This window comes from Populus trichocarpa, chromosome 13 (assembly GCF_000002775.5).
Source record: "Populus trichocarpa isolate Nisqually-1 chromosome 13, P.trichocarpa_v4.1, whole genome shotgun sequence".
Classification (NCBI taxonomy): domain Eukaryota; kingdom Viridiplantae; phylum Streptophyta; class Magnoliopsida; order Malpighiales; family Salicaceae; genus Populus; species Populus trichocarpa.
Window position 1 is genome coordinate 2,852,982 of NC_037297.2, and position 23,173 is coordinate 2,876,154.

The 23,173-nt window shown below is 32.8% G+C and overlaps 3 protein-coding genes and 1 long non-coding RNA gene across 4 annotated transcripts; 3 read left to right on the plus strand and 1 right to left on the minus strand.

Moving 5' to 3' along the window:
* Positions 1-257: 257 nt before the first annotated feature.
* LOC7474609 (auxin-responsive protein IAA16) lies at positions 258-2,948 on the plus strand. Its single transcript, XM_002319039.4, has 5 exons — positions 258-742; positions 1,814-2,046; positions 2,157-2,292; positions 2,401-2,462; positions 2,581-2,948. Exons 1-5 carry the CDS (start codon positions 471-473, stop codon positions 2,616-2,618), a joined length of 741 nt encoding a protein of 246 aa, XP_002319075.1. The 5' UTR covers positions 258-470; the 3' UTR covers positions 2,619-2,948.
* Positions 2,949-11,798: 8,850 nt separating this feature from the next.
* Positions 11,799-13,949, minus strand: LOC112323794 (uncharacterized). Its single transcript, XR_002977248.2, has 2 exons — positions 13,428-13,949; positions 11,799-12,572 (listed from the first exon to the last, which is right to left on the minus strand). It is a non-coding gene; the product is annotated as an uncharacterized LOC112323794 (long non-coding RNA).
* Positions 13,950-16,646: 2,697 nt separating this feature from the next.
* On the plus strand, positions 16,647-17,614 carry LOC7474610 (pro-hevein). The gene is made up of 2 exons (XM_002319040.4): positions 16,647-17,086; positions 17,231-17,614. Exons 1-2 carry the CDS (start codon positions 16,688-16,690, stop codon positions 17,444-17,446), a joined length of 615 nt encoding a protein of 204 aa, XP_002319076.2. The 5' UTR covers positions 16,647-16,687; the 3' UTR covers positions 17,447-17,614.
* A 3,335-nt stretch (positions 17,615-20,949) lies between these two features.
* On the plus strand, positions 20,950-21,972 carry LOC7487673 (pathogenesis-related protein PR-4). The gene is made up of 2 exons (XM_002319041.4): positions 20,950-21,394; positions 21,630-21,972. Exons 1-2 carry the CDS (start codon positions 20,975-20,977, stop codon positions 21,798-21,800), a joined length of 591 nt encoding a protein of 196 aa, XP_002319077.1. The 5' UTR covers positions 20,950-20,974; the 3' UTR covers positions 21,801-21,972.
* The last annotated feature ends 1,201 nt before the right edge of the window (positions 21,973-23,173 follow it).

Genomic DNA, 23,173 nt, shown 5'->3' on the forward strand with positions numbered 1-23,173 from the left:
CCTCTTTATACAAGGAACAATGCTAGCGTTTATTATTTTGTGGAGCCTAAGGAAACAAAGTGGGAAGGCATACAAAAGCCAACGAGGCCTGTCCACTTGCATTACCGCAATCATTCTATCCTATACATCATCCATGACCTAACTTCCCCGACAACCCATGGGGTCCGTCCAACTAATTTAGTCCTACACGTGTCATCATCTCCGCCCTCTAAAGTCCCCCATCACCATGTCCCAAAAACCATATATTATAGCACCCTAAATCTAATTTGGCCCTTCTATTTCTTCTCGCACTACTATTCTTCAACCTTTATTACATGTGCATACCATAAATCTCTCTACATCAAGATAATTAGTAGCAAGAAATTAACATCAACAAGAAGAAAAGAGAGAGAGAGAGAGAGGGGATAAGAGAGGTGTGTAGTGGTACTACTTATTTTCAAGTATTGGAGGCTTTTTTTTTTTTGTGAAGGATGACTAGCATAATGGGAGCAGAACCTGAAAAGTATAGCATGATTAACTTCGAAGAGACTGAATTACGTCTAGGGTTACCTGGAGGAATTGGTAACGGAAATGATGGTGAGGTTGCAAAGAGTAATGGGAAGAGAGGGTTTTCTGAGACTGTTGATTTGAAGCTTAACCTTTCTACAAAGGAATCAGGAAAGGGAGGCGACGAGGAGAAAGTAATGAAGGAGAAGACCGTTGCTCCTCCGGCCTCTACTGATCCTGCAAAGCCACCGGCCAAGTAAGTTTTATTTTATTTTAATTTATTAATCTATTTCTGATCACACCATTTATGGACTTATGATGGTTATTATATATTTTGTATTAATTGCATGCTCCAAATACATAAAGAGAAGCATACATTTGACAAATTTATTGTGTTCAGGAAGCTATAGAAAAAGATAATATAATTAATGCCCACCCACTTTGTATGTTAATCACGTACGTGTATAATAGCAGCTCAGGTAAGCAAGATGTGATTTAATTATTTGAGCTTAACTAGGAGAAATACTTAATTCAGGTGAGCAAGAAAATTGGATTTAATGAATCATCTAGCAAGTATCCTGGTGAAAAATTCTTCTTCTACATTTCTTTTTCCACATAAAATTGTCTTTTCCCTTCATTGTCTTATATATATATATATATATTACTGCTAGTTGTGTAGTTATTGTACTATTTAATCTTATTCATGGAAGAGCTGCAAGAAGATGTGCTTCCTCCTTCTTAGCTGGATTTTTCATGGCTTTGGCTGGTGTCTGTAATAAAGGAATAGAACAAAACATATGGAATCTTTACTTTTCTCGACAACCAAACAACTAAGGATAGAGAAAAGGAAAAAGATAGTCTGTGGCTAAGCTACCAAACGTTACACCCGTGAATGAAAATTTTATGTTGTCCGAATCCATTGTGCACCATAATTTATATAAGAAAAATCCCCTTCTCATAAACGGGACCATGAGATACACATAAAAATTTATGTTACTTTTTTTGTTCGTAAAGATTAATTCTCTTTTTTTAAAAAAAAAAAAACTATGGTGACCATATAAGATATCTGTCAAGGTGCATGCTTGCCTTATTTTTATTGGATAAAATTGTTTGGAAATGGGAATTCAAAAAAAAGTGAAGGTTATCCTCTATTTAGTTAAATTTATAAGAAAAACACAGGTGAGTGATACATTTTTTTTTGAAAGAGGAGATTAGAAATAGATATGCATGATCATGTTAATCATTTTTTTTTTTGTGGTCCTAATCATTCTGAGAGTGTTAAATATTACCAAAACCCTAATAGATATGTGTTTCAAATCAATTTCAGGGCACAAGTTGTGGGTTGGCCACCCATTAGATCATTCCGTAAGAATGTCATGGCTGTACAGAAGAACAGCAATGACAACGGTGAAAAATCCGGTAGCAGTGGCACCGGTGTGGCTTTTGTTAAGGTTAGCATGGATGGTGCTCCGTATTTACGAAAAGTGGACTTGAAATTATACAAGAGCTACCAAGAACTCTCTGACGCTCTAGGCAAAATGTTCAGCTCCTTCACCATTGGTAATAAAATGCTACATACATAAATTTCAAATTAGATTATTAAAGTGTAACATATGAATTTAAATAATTATCTTACAAATTCACCCCCATTTTGTTTTTTTTTTCAAAAGGTAACTGTGGCTCACAAGGAATGAAAGATTTCATGAATGAAAGCAAATTGATAGATCTTTTGAATGGTTCCGATTATGTGCCAACTTATGAAGACAAGGATGGAGATTGGATGCTTGTAGGAGATGTTCCATGGGAGTAAGTTCTTAATTAACTTCTTTCATATTAATCTCTTACCACATCAAGCAATTATTTGATCATTGAAAGTAATTACGCCGACTAATTAATTCTTCATTAATTTGGCAGAATGTTTGTGGATTCATGCAAGCGCTTGAGGATTATGAAAGGGTCTGAGGCTATTGGACTTGGTGAGTACTGGGCCATGCCAATATTGTCATGAAATTCAAATTAATCTGCAAACCATGCCTTAAATAATTGGTACGGTGAGACTAACATGAAATCTTCTTGATCTTGATCTAATTGCAGCCCCGAGAGCCGTAGAGAAGTGCAAGAACAGAATTTGAAGTGCTTTTTTCCCAGTCAATTTGGTCAGCTGATCCAATCGTCCACAGAGAAAAGGAACGACAGGCTAAAAAGGGATTTGAGCTTTGAAGTTTGGATGTCTATGTACCATGTTTTGTTTTGTTTTTTTTTTTTTTAGTTTTTTCTTTTTCACATACATAGTAAGTCTCAAGTATATGAGGAAATATATTTGAAGGGATTTGTTAACTAGCTAGCTAGGAGCATGAAGTAATAATAGAAGAAGATGTTTATAAAACTTCTTTTGTTATGTTTGATCATGTGTAATGTTTATTATCAGAATGGCTTGCTTAATAATGTCCTTAATTATTGTTTCTAGGTTGTCATGAGTGTGTTCTTGTCCCCCTTCATTTTTGTTTGATGGTGGCAAGGTTTTCTTTAACTAATGCATGCATCATGAGATTCTCTGCATAATATGCAATTTTTGAACCATCATAGCAGATTTTTATATTTTGTTTCCCTTTTTTTGTGATTGGTTGAGGAGGCAAAGAATATGATCCATGAACAAAGTGATAAGGATGAGGAGCAAGGCCATGTGCTTGCTGCTGTGGGGCATTCATGCCATCCATTGTTTTTTGTTGGCACGTTGCTCCCACTTTGTACCATTAAAAACCGTTGAAAGTCGATTGATACTTGAAGATGGGAAGGAATCACTTGCAAAAGAATATTTCGTAAAATAATAATGGGGCATGTTTCTAACAAACATTAATATTTTTCCTTAGATCGTATTCAATATCAAAGAATATCTTAATCTACAAGAACTTGAAACTTATATATATTTATAAATTTACATATGTCTACATTATCTTATGTTTTTTTAAAACTTATATATGTCTACACTACCTTGTGTTATTAATAAGATTTTAATTATAAAATAAAATAAAAATAATGAGATTTAAACTCATGACCGTTTAATTATCAAGATTCTGATATCATATTAAAAAACCATCTAAGATATAATTATATTATTTTAATAATTTTAATCAATGTAGTAGTTTAGTCAAGCTCACAATATCATTAACATTGGTTTATTTATATGTTTTGCCAACGTTCAATGATGCTAAGAATTCTAGAAGTCAGGAAAAAAAAATGTTCTTAAAAAATTGCATACTCTTTTATATATATATATATATATATATAATTTGGAGCTAATTAATTTGAAGGAGGAAATGGAGAAGTTGGAGCCATGTGGGTAAGATTTCCAACATAGAACTAGGGATTTGTGAACTTGTCTTCTCCTCTTAAAAATTTCTTAAAGCCATAACTTAATGAGGGTATTATGCTTTCTTTTTCTTTGAAAGCATACATAAAGCTCTTTCATTTGATCTCTCCAACATTAAAGTCGAGATTTGTAAGATTTGTCATCTCCTTTTCAAAGATTCTTGACACAAATAACTTCAGGAATATTTTAAAAATCTTCCCTTCTTTAGTAAGTGTCTATTTATTTAAGAATAAATCACTATCTCAAATCAAACAAAATCACATTAATCCATAACAAATGATCACATTTGCTTTTATTTAGTATGTTTTAAAAGAGAAAATTTTCGTACAAATATTACATGATAGTTACAATTAGCCAACTAAGTGTGCACTTGGTATTGTAATGAATTTTGTAATTATCATTTGAAAAAATAGGTTTAAAAAATTTATAAATTATAGATTTTTCAGAACTAATTTTTTTTTTTAAAAAAAAAATCAGTAAAACCCATATAAAACTATGATATAGGTTAATTAATCAAATATTTTAGAATTTATAGTGAAAGCAAAACATAAATTAACTGTATTACATATAAACAAACGATCTTGCTAATCCCCATGTTAGTCCGTGTGTTTCTGTTCTTGCTGGTAAAACATGTTGATTGATGAAACTTATTTGCTCGGGCTTTCTTTGACAGAGAGATTCCACTTCTTTTAATGCCTGCCTATCCATGAAAACTTTGGTGAACTTAAAGGAGCTCAATAAAATCCCTTTCTTTTTCACTATATCAGAAAAAAAACCTAATTAAGATCATTGGCATGCACAAGAGTGGTATATAGAAGAGACTGTTCACAACTTGTAGGTTTCATATGGAAGAGTGGTATACAGAATTAGACAAACGTTTCTTCGTGTTCATTGTTTACAAGTTAGTAAAGGACAAGCCCTCTAAAGAAAGATTGCAGTGGGAAAGCCCTCGACGGCTCAATTTCCTGGTATATCTTGCAGTGAACGAGTATACAGATATAGCCGATAAGGTATAGCTTAGTTAATACTAATATTTGTCCTTTTCTGAAGATTTCTCAAGATCGGATTTTTTTTCCTTATAAATCATGGAAAGAGAGAGTATATAAATGTATTTAATTAACCTGGTTTTTCCGAATAATATTAGTGAATGATCTACTCAACAGTAAGCACTTAAAAATGGTGCTTAATTAGCTGTCTCATGATCGCAAGCCCTACGAGATCACTCCAACCAGTCCTTTCTTTTCATTCATGAGGATTCTTGAAGATCATAATGGGCATCTCCACTTAGCCAAAAGGAAGCTCCTACTGTAGGATCATGCGCAGCCCAAGTACAAAAGGGGTGTCATGATGTGGTCCTTGATTTTATGCCCTATCAAGAACAAGTGAAAAAAAGAAAGGATATGAAAGAAGGGTCAGACAGATCATCATTAAGAAAAGATTTATTTTGTGTTTTGAAATGAGGCCGAAATTGTATTTTTAAAAAACTTAAAGTTTTTTTATTCAAAATTAATTTTTTATATATATTTTCAGATCGTTTTGATATACTTATGTTAAAAATAATTTTTTTAAATAAAAAAAATATTATTTTAAAATATTTCTGAGTAAAAAAACACTTTAAATCACAGCCACTACTAAACTCACAAACACTTCTATTATCCTAGTAATTTAGAAGATCATAACAACTTCATTATCATGTTGGGTTTTGATTAAGAAATATAATTATTTAAAGGAGAATAATACAGACTGAGAGTGCTTCGGCCATAATTAAAATAGAGAATGGGCGCGCATGCCCAACTTCTCTATCAAAATCAATCGTGCTGTCCTAATTGTTTGGTATTTTAGTCCAAGCGATAAACCTTGTATGCTCCATGATATCCATGTCCCCCTCCTTAGTAAGTTTTGGTTTGAATTTCTTTCTTTATTTTTTTATAAAGAAAAAAGGTAATTTTATTTTTATAATATATACATGATATATAAAAAAAACAGTTTTCGAATTTTAGATCATGTTATTACGTATATATTACTAATTTTATTTTATTATTATTTTTTTTTTACTAATTTACTTGTATGGATAGGTGTTGTATAGTTATAAACATTTTATGTTTTTTTTTTCTTTCACTTTGCAACAAGCTTTCGAATATTACACTTTACAAGATTCGTACGTCAAAGTAGATATTGAAAATCTTTGAAAATACAATAATGCCCCCCATATTAAATTAAAACATTGAAGGTAATTGTTACCATATATAACTCATTCTCTCTCTTCATGCTAATCTTTATGCTCTCTCTTTTAAACACAAATCTAAAAGAAAAACCCAAACACTCTTCTAGATATTGAAGTTGCGGCGGCCACACCTTAACTATAGTGTGTGGGTCTTATTCATTCTCTTTCAAAAGCTTCCTCTATCTTTTTCATGTTAAATAATATGTGTTCAATATTGTTGTTTTACACTCGAATCACGAGGACGCGACGCCGCGGCAACTCTTTTCGAGTGCGGGTATGAAAGGTTTTTTTATTTAGTTAGGAAGTCGTCATCTAATATTTCAATTGCTAGAAATTCTAACTGGTTCTTTTCAAAGATTATAGGCGGGGATTAGTTATGTAAATGGAAGGTATTAACACTCTTAATACGTCTTACATGAGGTAAACTACATTGTTTTTTATTGTTTACTATGTTCTGATGATGTTTATTTCTACTGACCTACTATGATGGGTTTACTACAATGAACAAACCCTGATTTTCTAGGTCAAGAACTCAGTTTGAGAAGGTGAAATATCCTTAATTATCGTTGAAACTTTTTTTGGGGTAAAACTGAAATTTTTGCTACCACATTATTCCAAATAATATTTAAATTCCATGCGAATTTTATCCTTATATTCTATGTGAATGAGTTGTATTATTCATAATAATATTTTAGATATTAACCTTATATATGTTTTTTATCCTTATATTAAAGTGAGTAATAAAAACATTATCCCTAATAATATTTTGGATATTAACCTCTTTTATGTTTTTTATCCTTATATTAAAAGTGAATAATATTTTCTTTTCAAAAATAATTTTTAAATATAGGCCAAAATCTTTTAAAATTTTACAAACTTATTGTAAAATCTAAGCAATATTTTTTAAAAAACATGCAAAAATATTTTCAAATTTCTTTGAAAAAAGATGCTCAAATAACTTTAGGATTTTTATGGCCATATGCAAGAAAAAAAGAAAATAAATATTTTTTTTATTTTTTTAGACTTTGTTTGACAAAAACTCATTTTTTCTTATAATAAAACTACCCAAAATAAACCTAATGAGTGTTTGTCAAACACACCCTTAAACTAAAAGACACTTTAACAAAAACATGGCAAACCAAACAGGATATTAAAACCCTTTGACCTAGATTTTTTTTATTGGGTTGACTCAAAATTCTTGGTTCGATCATAAACCGACAAAAAAATCTTGGTTTGATCTAAAAACAACCCAAAAATAAAACCAAAGCTAAAAAATAGATTAAACACCCAAAAACACAAAAAAAAAAAACTTGAACAAAATGGATTAAACACCGCAAAAAAATAAAGAACAACAAGAACACCAAACATGAACCCAACAAATCAAACTAGATTTGGTCAAAATGAAGGCACATGCATGTTGGAAATGATGCAAGGATCAATAATCTAGTATCCAATCACTTTAATTTTCACTTAAACATCATGGTTTTGTCAAAATGAATTTTGGTTTAGAATCGAAACCTTAGAATTAAAAACCATAAAAAAGGTGTTATTCATAACAATATACACTATATTATTTGTTAATCATGTATAAGGAAGGGTTTTAGGCAAATAAATAAAACAAAACAAGTCAAAATTATGCAGTTAAGAAAATGTTCTTAGGAAGAACAAAAAGAAGAACATTCAACGTGAATCCAACAACATGATTCTCAAACTAGACTGGATATGGACAAACCAAAGGCACATATATGTTGGAAATCATGCAGGGATCAATAATCTAACATTTATTCACTTTAATTATCAATGAATCATCACAATTTGATCAAAAAAAGTTTCAATTCAAAACCAAAACCCTAGAATTAAACATCTTTTAAACTTGTTATTAATGCAAATAAACACTAGATTATTTGTTAATTATGCATAAGAAAGGTGCATGTGCAAAAAAATGGATCAAAATTAGTCCAAATCTAGAGGTTAAGTCAATGTTCTTTCTAAGAACACGAAGAACATTGCCTAAAACCCAAAAAAATGCCCAGAAATGACAGTCACTGTCAGGTCCAGAAATGGGTATTTTTAGCTTCTATAACATGCATTTTTTTATGCTAACAAGTCACAATATCACACACAAGCATATTTGAATCTAAAAAAACTAATAAAAAAAATCAAAACATCAAATCAAGCTAGAGGTACCAAATAAAAAAAAAAGATAAACTTAAAACAAACTATATGTTCACACAACATGAATTCAAAATTAGTTTTCTGAACTCATTTTGTACATGAACAGACCTAGCAAACCCAAGGTAAAACACCATTGCTTTAACATGCATAGCTTAAGTTAAGCAAAACCAAAACAACATTATATATAAAAAAACAAACTTAAATAACAACTTTAATGTATAAAAAAAACAAAACAAAAATCATTAAATGAAGAGAAGGTGAGTGACTTGTTGTTTGGTCGACTTGGTCTCTGTTTTGACAGCTTTAGCTGATCGAGTTGGTAACTTTAAATACATAAATGTGGAGCTACAGACATTCAAATTGAGCAAGATCTTATTCAAGTGAAAGGTATATATTCCCTCTACCAATTTCAGGTGATTTTAGGTGACGATGATGTCAGAATTGCTCTGACAATACCTCGAAAGTAGACAACTCAATCAGCTTTAATAGTGCAACTATCATGCAAAACCGACTTATTTTTTGTGTATATTTGATCTTCCTCAACTGGTCTTTGACAACTTCTTCAGCATTTTAGTATATTATTTTCATTGATATATATTTTTTAATTTTCTTCAAACTTTATTTTTATTTTTTTATATTTTTCCCTTTTTTTTCTAATTTGTTTTTGGTTTATGTGAGCTCCAAAATAAATAATAACAACTGTGATGCATTATTTTTTTAAAAAATATTTTTTGTTTGAAAATGAATAACTTTTTTTTATATTAATTCATAAAAAATATTAATTCATGTTTTTTAAAGACAAACACAATTAAAAATCTGGAAAAAACTAAAACTAAAACTAATTGCAAAAAATGTTTCTGGAGCATAAACATTCTTTATATTAGGCTCTTAATTTTTTCTCCATCGAACATCCAAATCCTTCGCCGTTTTGTTTTCTCTGATATACCTTTAGTATTGGCATGCTTCCTATTATACAATTCTAAAACCCATTAAGCCATTATTAGAGAGGTTATCTCCACTAATGCCCTTCCTTTTCCTCCTTTCGAATTCCTGAACGAAGTAATTCACCAATCTATTGTCGAAATCCCTGCCTCCAAGGTGGGAATCTCCAGCTGTGGCCCGCACTTCAACTGTATGCGCTTCCATGACAAGCAACAAGACATTACAAGCACCATCCCCCTAATCAAAGATTAGAGCATTCTTCTCACCAACATGGTTTGTATCCATGTCTGGACCATAAGCCATGGTAGCAGCAGTGGGCTCATTGATAATACGCCGGACATTAAGATCTGCAATCACACCAGCATGTAAAGTGGAGAAGCAAAGTAACTCGACCATGAAGGAAGCCAACTCGGTGGTGGCAACTCAGGAGGAGGAACAGGTAGGTTTAAAGTCTGAGAGGAGAATTTGGGTCTGGATGCTGTGCACGAGAGAGAGGGGAAAGATGAAAAATAACGTGGCTAGGTTTTCTGATTTTTATTTTTTATTTTTTTTATTTGGATTTTGAAGAGCAAAAGTATTTTAGTTATTATTTTAAATATAATAGTAATCTTGTAAATAAATATATATATTTTTTATTGATTTTTTTTTTTGGTGTCAAGACTTTAAAAAATGCAAAATATATTAATTTCAAAATAAAAAAATAACTAAATTATAGAATACACAAGAGTAATTTATATTCTTTTTTATTATTATAATTATTATGTATTAATTAGAATTTCCTCTCTTTTGACAAAATGCAAACAGACCCACATCGTTCAAGTGCATGGGACACAAATCCTTCTTCAAGAATCATTGTGTTTTCTTCCCCTTGGAGCCCATTAAAACAGAGCCCAAAAGTATTAGATTGCCCAATTCACTAAGTCATATCGAGGGAACCCAAGCCCAATTTGAGTACTATGGGCTTTTTCACAGCGAAATTGATGAGCGAAGGAATTACTTAGGTTCTTCAAGAGTAGTATTTACATTTAAAAAAAAATGAAACTTATAATGAAGAACATTATTCTAGGAGTTAACAAGCTAATTCATTTTATTTATTTATTTATTATTATTATTATTATTATATCCACTCCATTAATTATTAATTCCACTTCATTTTGTAGCCACGATGATCAATTATGCTCACTTTTAATGTTTTTTTTTCTTCTAATTATTATGCTCAAAATCTATTTTTGATCAAATAAGAAAATAAAAATTAAATAACTCATTATCATAGTTTTGAAACCCGGCCCGGCCCGGCGGGTCGACCAGGAACCCGGCCGACCAGGGGCTGGAACCGGGCCGAGTTGAAGAAAAAAATAGAGGAAGAAAAAACCCGGTTGACCCGGCGGGTTGACTTGGTGACCCGGCAAGACCCGGTCAAAAACTCGGTTGCAACTCGTTAGCTTTTTTTTTATTATTACTAAAATGATGTCGTTTTGATTTTAAAAAAAAAATTGACCTAGACAACCCGGTCAAAACTCAAAACCTGGATCTTAAACCGATCACCAAACCGAATCTAAAAAGTATACTCATAGCATAAAATAAAGGTAGAATATTACATTATAATAAATAAGAGAGAGAAGAATCTTTAAATTGGTAAAAATTGGATGACGACGATAAAGTAATAATAGTTTCTAATTTTCTCAATGATAAAAGATATATTGAGGTAATTTTACAGGTTAATTGAGATTAAATTTTTTTAAAAAAACTATCTAAAGCAAACCCCATATTAACATGGTATGTACGTATGAATAACATTCTCCTCCTCTTTTTTTTTTTTTTACTTTGAAGATTTCATACTATCAAGAGTCTTGCACCAAGAAAAGAAAATCTACGATAGAATCTAATCCAGTGAAGACAGAAAATAACCATTTTTTTTGTAAGGAAAGGCACATAGAATGAGTTTAAAGCATAATGACTTAAATGCAAAATGCATATGGACGCAATTTTTTGAGAAGGGAGTTTGGTGTTCCTGAAGCAGCAACAATGGCTGCTAAGCTACACATAATTTGTTAAATAACAAAAGAAAATTGTGCTGGTGCCAAGCAAAAGGACCCGAGGCCACAAAAAAAGTGAACGAACCAACTTCCATAAAGTTTCCTATAGCGTAATAGATATGAACCAAGGGACCAAAGTGTTGCTACATTTAAAAATCGAAAGCAACATTCATCAACACTGCAATCTAAGCAACAATGGCTATGAAAAAAACATGTCTCATATTCCACAATGTCCAATAGCAATGGAATAATAAAGAAACATGGATCATGGCAAGGGGCAACAAAAGCAAAAGTGTGAATCGTTGTTCAAAAAGTGAGTGTTTCATGACAGTGATAAGAGATGAAGATAGTTAATTTGTTCTTCATCTGGGCAGCAGCCCAGATGTAGCAGAAGCAAATGTGTCCATTAATGTTCGAATTGCAGAGCAATCGAAAAAGAGGAAGGAATTTAAAAGCATGAAATAAGACTGAAACTGTTTAGGAAGCAAAGTGATCAAGAGATAAATCAATAGCTAGAAAGGGCAGATGAAAAAGAGTTTGTCAGGCATATGCGAATCTTAAATAATAGATGAATCGTGGAATAATAAAGCTTGCATCAATGTAAAATACACATTAATCTATCAATCCACAACAAAAAGGAAGTATACTAACAAAAAGAAGTGGAATATAGCAGTGGCATCGCAAGGGAGTGAAGCAGTAAATTGTTTGAGTAGGGGGTGAAGCCATGAAAGTTCTGCAAAAAAAGACAACCAGCCTAGGTGTCGTGGATACAAAAAAAGGCCCATGTGTTATCAAAGGCAGTGATCCTGCAAGCAAAATATAATAAAGTTTGGTCAAGAAGTAGTTGAAAAAAAATTAGAAAGATGAACCGGGTTTGCTGCAAATTTGACAGCAGACCTAAAGGAGCAATGTTCATAGTATCAGACTTTTAAGGAGCAATATGCTATATGATAGAAAGCCACTAAAGAATGACAATGGCATATTAGCAAGCCCTAGCAGCCACCAAAAAGCATCTGTTCCATACAGGTTTACCCAGTTTGAAAATCGTTGTGATTGATAAAAATAATGACACTGAAGTGCTCTACTAAGCATATGACAGGTAACAAAAATGGAACACGAAGTTAGAGAGCAAGGAAAGAGAATAATGTGATATCAATCCTCTCATAAATTTAAAGAGCATGGAGAAATTTATGGACAAAGGAGGCTCAAAATTTTGATGACTAGAGGGGTGATGCCTCTTGCTAGGTGGTTCAGATGTTTTGTAACAAGAAGACGAGTGCTAGGTGAGTCTGATGGTTCAGATTCTTGAAGAGAGAGATGCTCAGGTTCTTCCACAGAGCTGTTCAATACAAAGAAACATAAGTAATCAGTAATGCATCAATGACTCACCGAAGCAGAAGGGAAAAAATATAACAAAAAGATTAATTTTCTCCTTGTTTGCGATGAGGAGGAAGAAGTGGTAATTGCTGGATGTATTGCTGGGGACTATGCCTACAGTGAAGCAGCAGTGTCAACGTGAGGGGGCGTGATATTTACAGAGGTCGTGGGATCTAACGAAGGAGCTGCTCTAGAGCTTGATGGAGTTGTTGGATCATTGTAGAAGAATATTAGGAAAAAGTCTAAATAAACGAGGGAGCGTGTATATATTAGGGATTATTGTAGAAGAATCAGCAAGTTTAAGGAAAAGCAAGAGCAGCAGTTCAGACAATCTAAACACAACATGAATGCCAACACAAAACTAAAATAAAGTTGTAAGAAAATCACAACATAACGAGAGAGATCATGCATGATAATATGAAATAGATGCATCTTGCTGAAATCTTAAAAAAAATCTCTACATATATCAGTGTTCTTAAGACCCAACAAGTTTTTTTGAACTGCAGTACTGATAATCCTGCAACTATCATGCATACACTATGCCTGCCATCATTCCACATCCACCTCTCCATCCCCTTTAACAGTAGTCTCTTTCAAAACATCCATTCTTTCAACTTTTTTTTCCTTCTAAATAGCTCATTAGCAACGATAACCCCTGCATCAACCAAAGTCTCTTTCTTACTTCATCAACTTCTTTAAAAATTGCAATGATGTTTTTAATATGCCCCGATAACTTTAATTGTATCAATTATAATCTTGAAAAACATTTAATCATCTAATATGTTACTCTGTCAATGGCATAACAAAGGAAACTAACCTCATCACTGTTAAATATTGTCCTCCTAAGATATGGACACATACACACAAAGTATACAATATTGTCTTCTCTACAAGCACAACAATCCACCAACGTCATGATCTTTTCACAATTTTCCACCCTCCTCCATAAGCATAACAATCCACTAACATCTTGATCTTATCAGAATCATCCATCCGCAGAAGTACTCAGGTCGGTGCCATTAATTTGGAGATAAGTGATGATTTCTTTCTTTAAACTTTGTTTACAAGCCTTCACAAAGAGAATGCAAGGAAATATTATATGGATTTAAAATAAAAAAACCAAGTCAGATAAGGGATTGATTCAATTCCCACAACTATTACATTTGAATAGCCTTGTCCTGGAACACTGAGTGTTATTATCATGTAGATGTGACTGCAAATCAGCCAAATTTTGTATCATAAAAGGGCATGACTTATATGGTTCATTATATATAATAACTGAAACACAAATCCTATTAAATGAAATCAAAACTCTCCCAACAGCAAAACCACAAAATCCTGACTATAACACCATCCTAATCAAAGCAAAGCATGAGGTCTCAAACTTTTTCCAAAACACCACTCCAGTAAGTCCATACTGGCGGCCAACTATCCTTAAGTCATCCGTAACCAGGTTCCAGCTAATTATTAACTATGAATTAAAAAGCATTAAATTTTTTTTTGAATTGTACAGTGCAATTCATAGTAAAAAATAAATGCTTTTAGTTATAGGGTTTTTTTATTTGTTTCTTTTTAATTAATTTTTTTTATTTAATTTAGTTTGTTAATATTATATTTTTTCTATTTAGTAATTACTCTCTTGACACGTATCTCATGTATCATAGGTTAACCTAGTTGATTCATATTTGTTTTTCCTTAATTAGTTTTTTTTTCTTCCGATAGTTTTTTTTTTGTTTAATTTAGTTCGTTAATATAAATTTTTTTTCTATTTAGTTATTACACCCTCATGATACGGATCCCAGGTTTGACAGGTTAACCTGGTTTGGCCAGTTAATCCAGTTGATTCAGATTTTTTTTCTTTTTCTTCATTAATTTTTTTCTTTCAATTTTTTCTTTTAATATCGTAACTATAACTAAAAAAGAGGTCAACCTTTCACTGTGCAAATATATAGTAAAAGGCGAATGCCTTTTAGTTATAGTTTTTTTTTTGTTTTTTTTTGTTTTTTTAATTAATCTTTTCTTTTGTTTAATTTAGTTCGTTAATATTAAAACAAATTTCTATTTAATTATCACACTCTCATGACACGAATCTCAGGTTTGACAGGTTAACCTGGTTTGACGAGTTAACGCAGTTGATTTATATTTTTTTTCTTTTTCTTAATTAGTTTTTTCTTTCAATTTCATCTTTTAATATTGATTTGATTGAGAATTAAACTTCATGATTTGTTTTATTTATTTTTTATTAGATTATCGTGATCTCATAAGAGGATTTCACTGTACCCCTCATTGCAAAGTACTATTCATTGGAATGGTGATTTGCTTTGTTTTTTCTTTTCAATTAATTTTTTTAGTTTAATTTCATTCGGTAATATTAAATTTTTTTTCTATTTAGTTATCACATTTTCATGACACGATCTTGCAGTCAAATCCACATCCAAGGCTCTTGGGTCTGGTGTTGTAGCCAGACCCAAGTCTTTTGAGCCTGACGTTGCAGCCAAACCCATTAATTTAAACACGGGTCATGCAAGTTTAATATTATTATTAATATTAAAAATATTATTATTTGTATTATAAATATTACTATTGGTATTATAATTAATATTATAAATATTACTATTGAGTAAAGCGTTGCAGCCAAACCTAAAACTCTTGGGTTAGGTGTTATAGATAAACCTAATGTTGTTGGATCTTAGCTTTTTATAATATTTTTTATACAAAAAAAAAAAAAATTGACCCGTGGCATAACTAGTAAATGTGTAGAAAAATACCAACCATAGCTAATCTAATGCTATCAAACAATAGGCCGACCAATGAAGTCTTGGTTTAACGGTTAAAACAATGCCATATCCCTGCAAGGGTGAGAACATAAGTTCGATCCATAGGAAGCGCATTTATTGGGAGGGGCAATCACGAATCCTGAACGAGACTAGTCTCACCCTTTAAAAGAGTGTGAGGATACCCGAATAATAATAATAATAATAATAAATACAATAGGCGACCTCCAGACACAGAAGTGAAAACAGGTAAAAAAAACAGTAGTTTTAGACCTACAACTACAAACCTACAATCAAACAATAGACCTTAACAGACCCATAACCAAACAGGCGGTAGACAAGTCCCATTTCCAGTCAAGGCACGCCTAGTAAAAAAATTGATTGTTAAAAAAGCCAACGTTTGAAAGAAGTGTTGTTCATCGTATCTTGCTTGTATTATATTTCCGGTCAAGGCACGCCTAGTAATGTCTTACGTCCGACATGTGGCTGGTGTCTTTTTTGCCACAAGATTAATATCTAGATATTCCTACAGATGACCCTGAAGTCTATGCAAGCACAATTCGTCAAAAATATGTTGGATAAAGCTAAGGTTATCTATAAGTTTTGGCACTACCTTCTTTATCGATCCATTATTTATGAAGTAGCAGCCAGGACAGCTCAAACGCATGCATGAAGCCGCCTCACAATAATCAATATCACTTTGAATTTAGGGCTCCTCTCTTTCTTTTAGATAACATCGAAGACCAGATGTTTGAAAGGTACTGCATTAACAGCTGATTTTGATAGCTTGATTGATTTATTTAATTGACTGCTGGCACAGATACATAGAATTTGCATTATGGTGAAGAAAAAACTTGCTTTATAACAATAAGAAACTTCTTTATTAGACACTTGCTTATAAATAATAATCACCGGAGAAAAAAAAAACTTATTTATTAATTAAGTAGCAGCCGGTCTTCAAGTCATGTATCATTTTCACTAACGACTGATCAAAAGTCAAGAACAAGTAGATATCACTTTGGATTGTCCACACTAATCACCTGCCGTTTAGTTAATCAATCTCTAATATCAACAACAATCCAAAGAACCATCAATGGTCCAAACCTGATCAACATATTTTACTAGCTATACAATTTGTCCTATTCTTCATAAAGGAACCAGGGCATTTTTGGGATTACAAATCAACCCACTTGATGTTCAAGACAAGGAACAAAATAATAATCAACCTCCTTTACTATAAAATCCCATGAAATGTTAGACTATATATATATAATAGAAGAAAAGTACCTAGGTGGGTTAAGAAATGAGGAGGGTTTATGATACATTCTTGATCGTTCTGTTATGTCTAATAGCAGGTGCTACTGGTGAGCAATGTGGTAAGCAAGCGGGTGGCCAGACCTGCCCTAATAACCTGTGTTGTAGTCAATATGGGTGGTGTGGAGATACTGATGATTATTGTTCGCCGTCCAAGAACTGTCAAAGCAATTGCAAGGGTGGCGGCGGTGAAAGTGCGTCAAATGTGCGTGCCACATATCACCTGTACAATCCACAAGATCATGGATGGGACTTGAATGCAGTCAGTGCTTATTGTTCTACATGGGATGCTAGCAAGCCTTATTCTTGGCGAAGTAAATATGGCTGGACTGCTTTTTGTGGCCCGGCTGGTCCTAGAGGCCAGGCTTCTTGTGGCAAGTGCTTGAGGGTAAGATATACACGAACCTGTTGTATGCTTTTCTTTCTTGAAATCTCGACAATTAGCTAGCTACCACTGTTAATTAATAGCATATATAATTAAGGAAGGAAAGTGATTAATAATGAAGTATCCTAACTGATTTGATGCATATAGGTGACAAATACAAGGACAGGAGCTCAAACAACAGCGAGGATTGTGGATCAATGTAGCAATGGAGGACTAGATTTGGACGTGAACGTTTTTCGCACAATAGACACAGACGGAGATGGATACGCAAAAGGGCACCTCATTGTGAACTACCAGTTCGTTGGTTGTGGTGATTCTATCAACAGCCCTAAACCTCTGCTCTCTATCATCGATGATCAATAGACTAAATGTATGTCTAGCTGGGACTCTGTCAATAAGCATCAGGTGATGCAGAGAGGTCAAAGTTTCATTTGGCCAAAGCTGCGATGAATAAACACTTCTGTCCCTCTATTTTTCTTCTTATTGTGAATGTTTTGTGGAGGTAGTTTGAAGGTATTATGTTTTGATGCTGACATGGCATGCCGAGCTGGGTGTTGTGTTGTTTAATAATTTGGCTAATGGCAAAGGAGTTCTAATAGAATTGAGTTGCATGAATCAAGATAAATTGGAATTACGTGGGTTAGGCTTATAGTTGTGAAACCGAGCCTAATTGGGACTACATGTACCTTAGGTTACACTTGAAGGACTAACTTGTAATGTATTGAACTACATTGGCTAAAATGTAGATTTGATTTTTGGCACCATCGGGTCACCATTAGAGGTTTTACACTTTCACTTCCATCATTCTTCTAATCACACCAAGATTGCCATCTCACTCACTAAATAATTTATAAAATTGCAAAACCGGTCCTCAAAACTTCTGGATCGTGCAATTTCACCATTAATCTTCTTCAATTGGACCCTCAAATTCATGAGCTTTTTACAAATTGATCCTTAGTCTTGAAATTCTTCAATTTGACCCTCCAACAACATTTAATCTTTAAATTTCATTCAATTGAACCCCTGATTGCATCAATTTAGCCTTTTCATATTCCAATTGTGTCTCTAATCTTTCAATTTTTGTGAAATTGATCCGAATTAGGTCTCCAAACTTAATTTTTCCTCAACCAAGTCAATTAAACCTATACAAATTTTATTTAAGTCCTTGAACTTAATTAATTCTTTCGATATTAGTCAAATTGACTTTCTAACTTAATTTTGCTTTTGAATAAGCCCTTGATTAAATCAATTAGGCTCATCAAAAGTTCAATTAAGTTCTTGAACTTAATTATTTAGCAAGTCTTCTCCAATCTTCAATATCTTTCTTTAATTTGATCCTATATTCTCATTGTTTTCTTTAATTAGACCCTCTATGGTTGCAATTGGGCTCCCAACCTTGACCTCTCAGTTCAATTTGGTCCTTCTCCCTCTAATATATTTTTCATGTTTTGTGGATAAATTTTGGGAGCTTAAAATTGAATTATGACAGAGACTATAACAATTTTATAGAAAGAAGATTAAAATAAATAATGATGATTAATTTAAAATCAATAAAATATTGAATGATGATATCGAAAGGAAAAAATTAAAAAGTAGGATTTCAAAAAATATTAAGGAAAATTTTTCTAAAAAATAACAATTAAAGGCACCATAATCTATTTTTTGAAAAGTAGGATTCTAGTTCTTATAGGCTAATGAGATCTTGATCCTTGATATTGAAGAATAGATCTTATTCATTCATTGAAGTCAAGTAAAAAACATTGTCCTGCTTTACAACTTGCCAAGGGAGGACACAAGAGTTTTTTACAGGGTGGAGCAATGTTGGGTAGAGTTTTTTTTTTTTTTTTTGGAGAGAATCCACATATGGTGCAAAGGCAATGGAATAATTAGAGCTACAAAGTAGGTACCCAGACATTTATTTTTCTTTTGGAGGGTGCGCGTTAGCGCAATTATGTTTTCTTCGTTTAGTCAAGCGGTTTCTCAAAAGTAATTCCTTCTCTCTTTTTTTTTTGTTTTTAGGAAGAAGAAAATGAATAGTGCCTGAATGACATGTTATTGAGAATTTAGGCTTAGAAATTACACGACTTGTCATTCATTAGGGGAAATCATGGATTTTATCTAAACTGTCTATTTTTAATTTGATCCCTAAACTCTTGGGACTTTTCAATTGAGACATCAATTGGATCTAGTCTTTGAAAATTCATTTAATTTCACCCTTGATTGAGTCAATTAATTTATAAAATTTCAAAACTAGTCCCCAAAACTTCTGGTTCTTGCAATTTAACCCTTAACCTTTTTCAATTGGACCTTTAAATTCATGCGCTTTTTATAAATTGATTATTGGTTTTGAAATTCTTCAATTTGACCCTCAATCAACCTTCAATCTTTAAATTTCTTTCAGTTGAATCTCTGATTGCATCAATTTGGTATTTTCAAGTTCCAATTGTATTCCTAATCTTCCGATCTTTATGAAATTAATCTAAATTAGGTCTTCAAACTTAATTTTTCTTCAACTAAGTCCTTAACTAAGTCAATTAAACCCATAAAAAGTTTATTTAAGTCCTTCAGCATAATTAATTCTTTTGATTTTAGCCAAATTGACTTTCTAACTTAATTTTGCTTTTGATTAAGCTCTTGATTAAATCAATTAAGCTAATCAATAGCTTAATTAAGTCCCTGAATTTAATTGTTTAGCAAGTCTTCCCCAATCTTCAATATCTTTCTTTAATTTTTGATCCCAAATTCTCATTATTTTCTTCAAAAAGACTATTTATTATTGCAATTGGGCTCCCAACCGGTTTAATTTGGTTTCTCAACCTTCAATTAACTCCTCCTTATCTGTTTTTCATTTTTTTTTGGATAAATTTGAAGAATTTAAAATTGGGTTATGACAAAGAGTAAAATAATTTTATAAAAAAATTAAAATAAATTATGATGATTAATTCAAAATTAATAAAATATTGAAAGAAAAAATTTGAGAAGTAGGATTTTAAAAAAGAATAAGGAAAAAAATTAAGGTGCTTCACTGTTCATATGAACAGTTCACTGTTCATATGAACAGTGAACCACCGTAATCAATAATTCAAATTCTAGTTCTTTTAGCAAGGAGAAGAATTAACAGTTCGTTAATTGTAGTGATTCTGTCAACAGCCTCAAACCTCTGCTCTCTATTATCGATAATCAGTAGACTCAATGCCTGACTACATATGATAAATTAAGATCTTATGGCTATGGACTCTGCTAGTAAGCATTGGGTGATGTAATTAAGGCCAAAGTTTCATTTGACTAAAGCTGTGGTGATGAATAAATATTTTGAAACCCATTAAATGCTGAAAGATCAGCCATACCTACTGATAGACAAGCCACCCTCCATGACAACTGTGTAGTTCCTAGATGGGGCAAAATAGCTGCCTCTTTCGACTCTCCAATTTAATTGCCGTGGTCGCGGTTGCCTGCCGCCCAAGGTTTTGTAGGCTGTAGCATCTTATTGAAGTCATTTTGAAAAGTTTTAAGTTTTTTCTTTATTATTATTTCATATCACTATATCAATATACATGTCAATCAAAATTAAATTCCTTTCTTATCTAATCACGTTAAATTAAAATTTACTTTGAAAGTATGTTTTCTGGTGTAACATAGACTTAGCTTGACCTAAGAGAACAAAAAAAAATTAAATCGCATTAAAATTGGAACTACTTATTGGATTTTCTTCATGAACTAGAGTTCATCCCCAATCAAGAAAGCAATAAAGAATGACACTGAAAGTCAAGATCGGATGCTTGAACATGCAGTTTTTTCCCAAAATCAAGGGTATTTTTGTACGTATTGTAGTCATCTCCTCATTATAAATTCATGCGTCCAAGGCCAGCATAGGCAACCAAAAAGAACAAAATGAAGAGGTTGAGCTTATTCATGGTATTCCTCCTATGCCTAGCAGCGACTGCAATTGCCCAAAATTGTGGCCGGCAGGCTGGAGGCCAAACCTGCGCTAACAATCTTTGTTGTAGCCAATGGGGTTATTGCGGGACAAGTGACGATCATTGTAATCCTTCCAAGAATTGTCAAAGCAACTGTAGGTCTAGTGGTAGTGGTGGCGGTACTGGTGGCGGTGGTGAAAGTGCTTCAAATGTTAGAGCCACATATCATTATTACAATCCTGACCAAAATGGATGGGACTTGAATGCTGTGAGTGCTTATTGTTCTACATGGGATGCCAATAAGCCTTTGGCATGGCGTCGGAAATACGGCTGGACTGCCTTTTGTGGACCGGTTGGACCCCGTGGACAGGCTTCCTGTGGCAAGTGCTTGAGGGTAAGAGTTAATTAAATAGACACGAAATGCACATATTATATATTGCCCTTTGCTTTATTTGCTATTCATTTTTTTTTTCAATAGATGTGATTAAGAACAAAGCGCATGATGATTTCCTTAGCAGGAATATTGCTTTTGTTCTGTGATTGATTATTTCACTTGTTTAGCTAGCTAGCTAGCATAGATCTTTATATAAATTCATTACACATCGAAACCCTAATTGAATTTCATGTAGGTGACCAATACTGGAACCGGAGCTCAAGTAACTGTGAGGATTGTCGACCAGTGCAGCAATGGAGGTCTAGACTTGGATGCTGGGGTGTTTCGACAAATAGATACTGATGGAAGAGGCAATGCTCAAGGCCACCTTATTGTGAACTACCAGTTTGTCAACTGCGGGGACTGAAGCATGACCCTCTAGTTAATTCTATGGCCAAATCAAATAAAAGGGAATACTTATCTTAATAATCCCAATTATTTTGGATTAACAGAACAATTGGAGAAAGTAAACCCTGTACGTCTTGAAATTAATATCTGAATGAAATATATATATATATAATTGCATGACTATTCGCAAATTTGAGTCTCGTCAAGTGGCAATAAGCTTTTGGTTTCGTTGGTGTGCTCTTTTTGGCAGTCCTCCTCCAGTCTCTACGTTGGACAAAGACCAACAACTGTTATCTTTACATGAATTCTAAATTAAAATCCATGATCTTCCTTTGTTTGGATATTGTCTATGATCCTTTCTCTTTAAGGTTGGATTTCAGTTTATTATACACTAACGGAATTGGATAGTTTCAACAATGCACCCTTGTTTTTAAGAGAAGGAATGGAGAAGACTGGTGGAGATTGCCTATGATCCTTTTTATATTATTCAATGTTTAAGGAAGAAAACAACAACAATCCAACAAAATAAAACTGCTATATAGTTATCTTTAAAAACAAATAATTTATAGGAGGTAACTTGTAAGTTATTTCAGTTTATTATATACTAAAATTAAAAAAAAATCATCTAATAGATGGTTCAGTGGTAAGAGTTTAGAACCAAGGAGTTTGCTCCCCCTGTGGTCTCAGGTTCGAGCCCTGTGGTTGCTAATATGATGGCCACTGCAGGTTTACATGGTCGTCAACTTCAGGGCTCGTGGGATTAGTTGAGGTGCGCGCAAGCTGACCCGGACACCCACGTTAATAAAAAAAAATACAAAAATATATTCTTCAAGAATGTCCGGTTTACCTCAATTTCTTTAAAAATTCGAAGAGCTCATTGTTGTGAATTGAATTTGACAGGGAGGGAAAATCTTAATTAACTGGTGCTCTTTAAATTTAAGGCTAGATTACTGTTGGCCATTTGATGGTAGTTAAGTCCGTTATTTCTGTAATTAGTAGCCTTATACGTGTCAGATAGAGAGGATGTTGCGGAATATTAATTGTACGTAGCTCTTCTCTATATTGCTAGGCTGTAATAGAATTTGACATTACGCAACACGGATGAATGAAATGAACACAAGAACCTCTCTCTCTCTCTCTCTCTCTCTCTCTCTCTCTCTAATTCAAGAACACAAAATTTGAAAAACCCAGTAAAAAAATCGTTAAGAAATGAAATAAATCAAAGCCACGTTTCTTGAAAATCCCCAAATTCAAATTAATAACACAAAACAAGAAAGACCCAAAAAATTAGAGGAAAAAAAAAGGGGGAACGCCAGTATATACCATCTAACAAAACCACTGCCATCTTTAGCACGAACAAGTGCAGCAGCAGCAGCATACCCATCAGTAGAC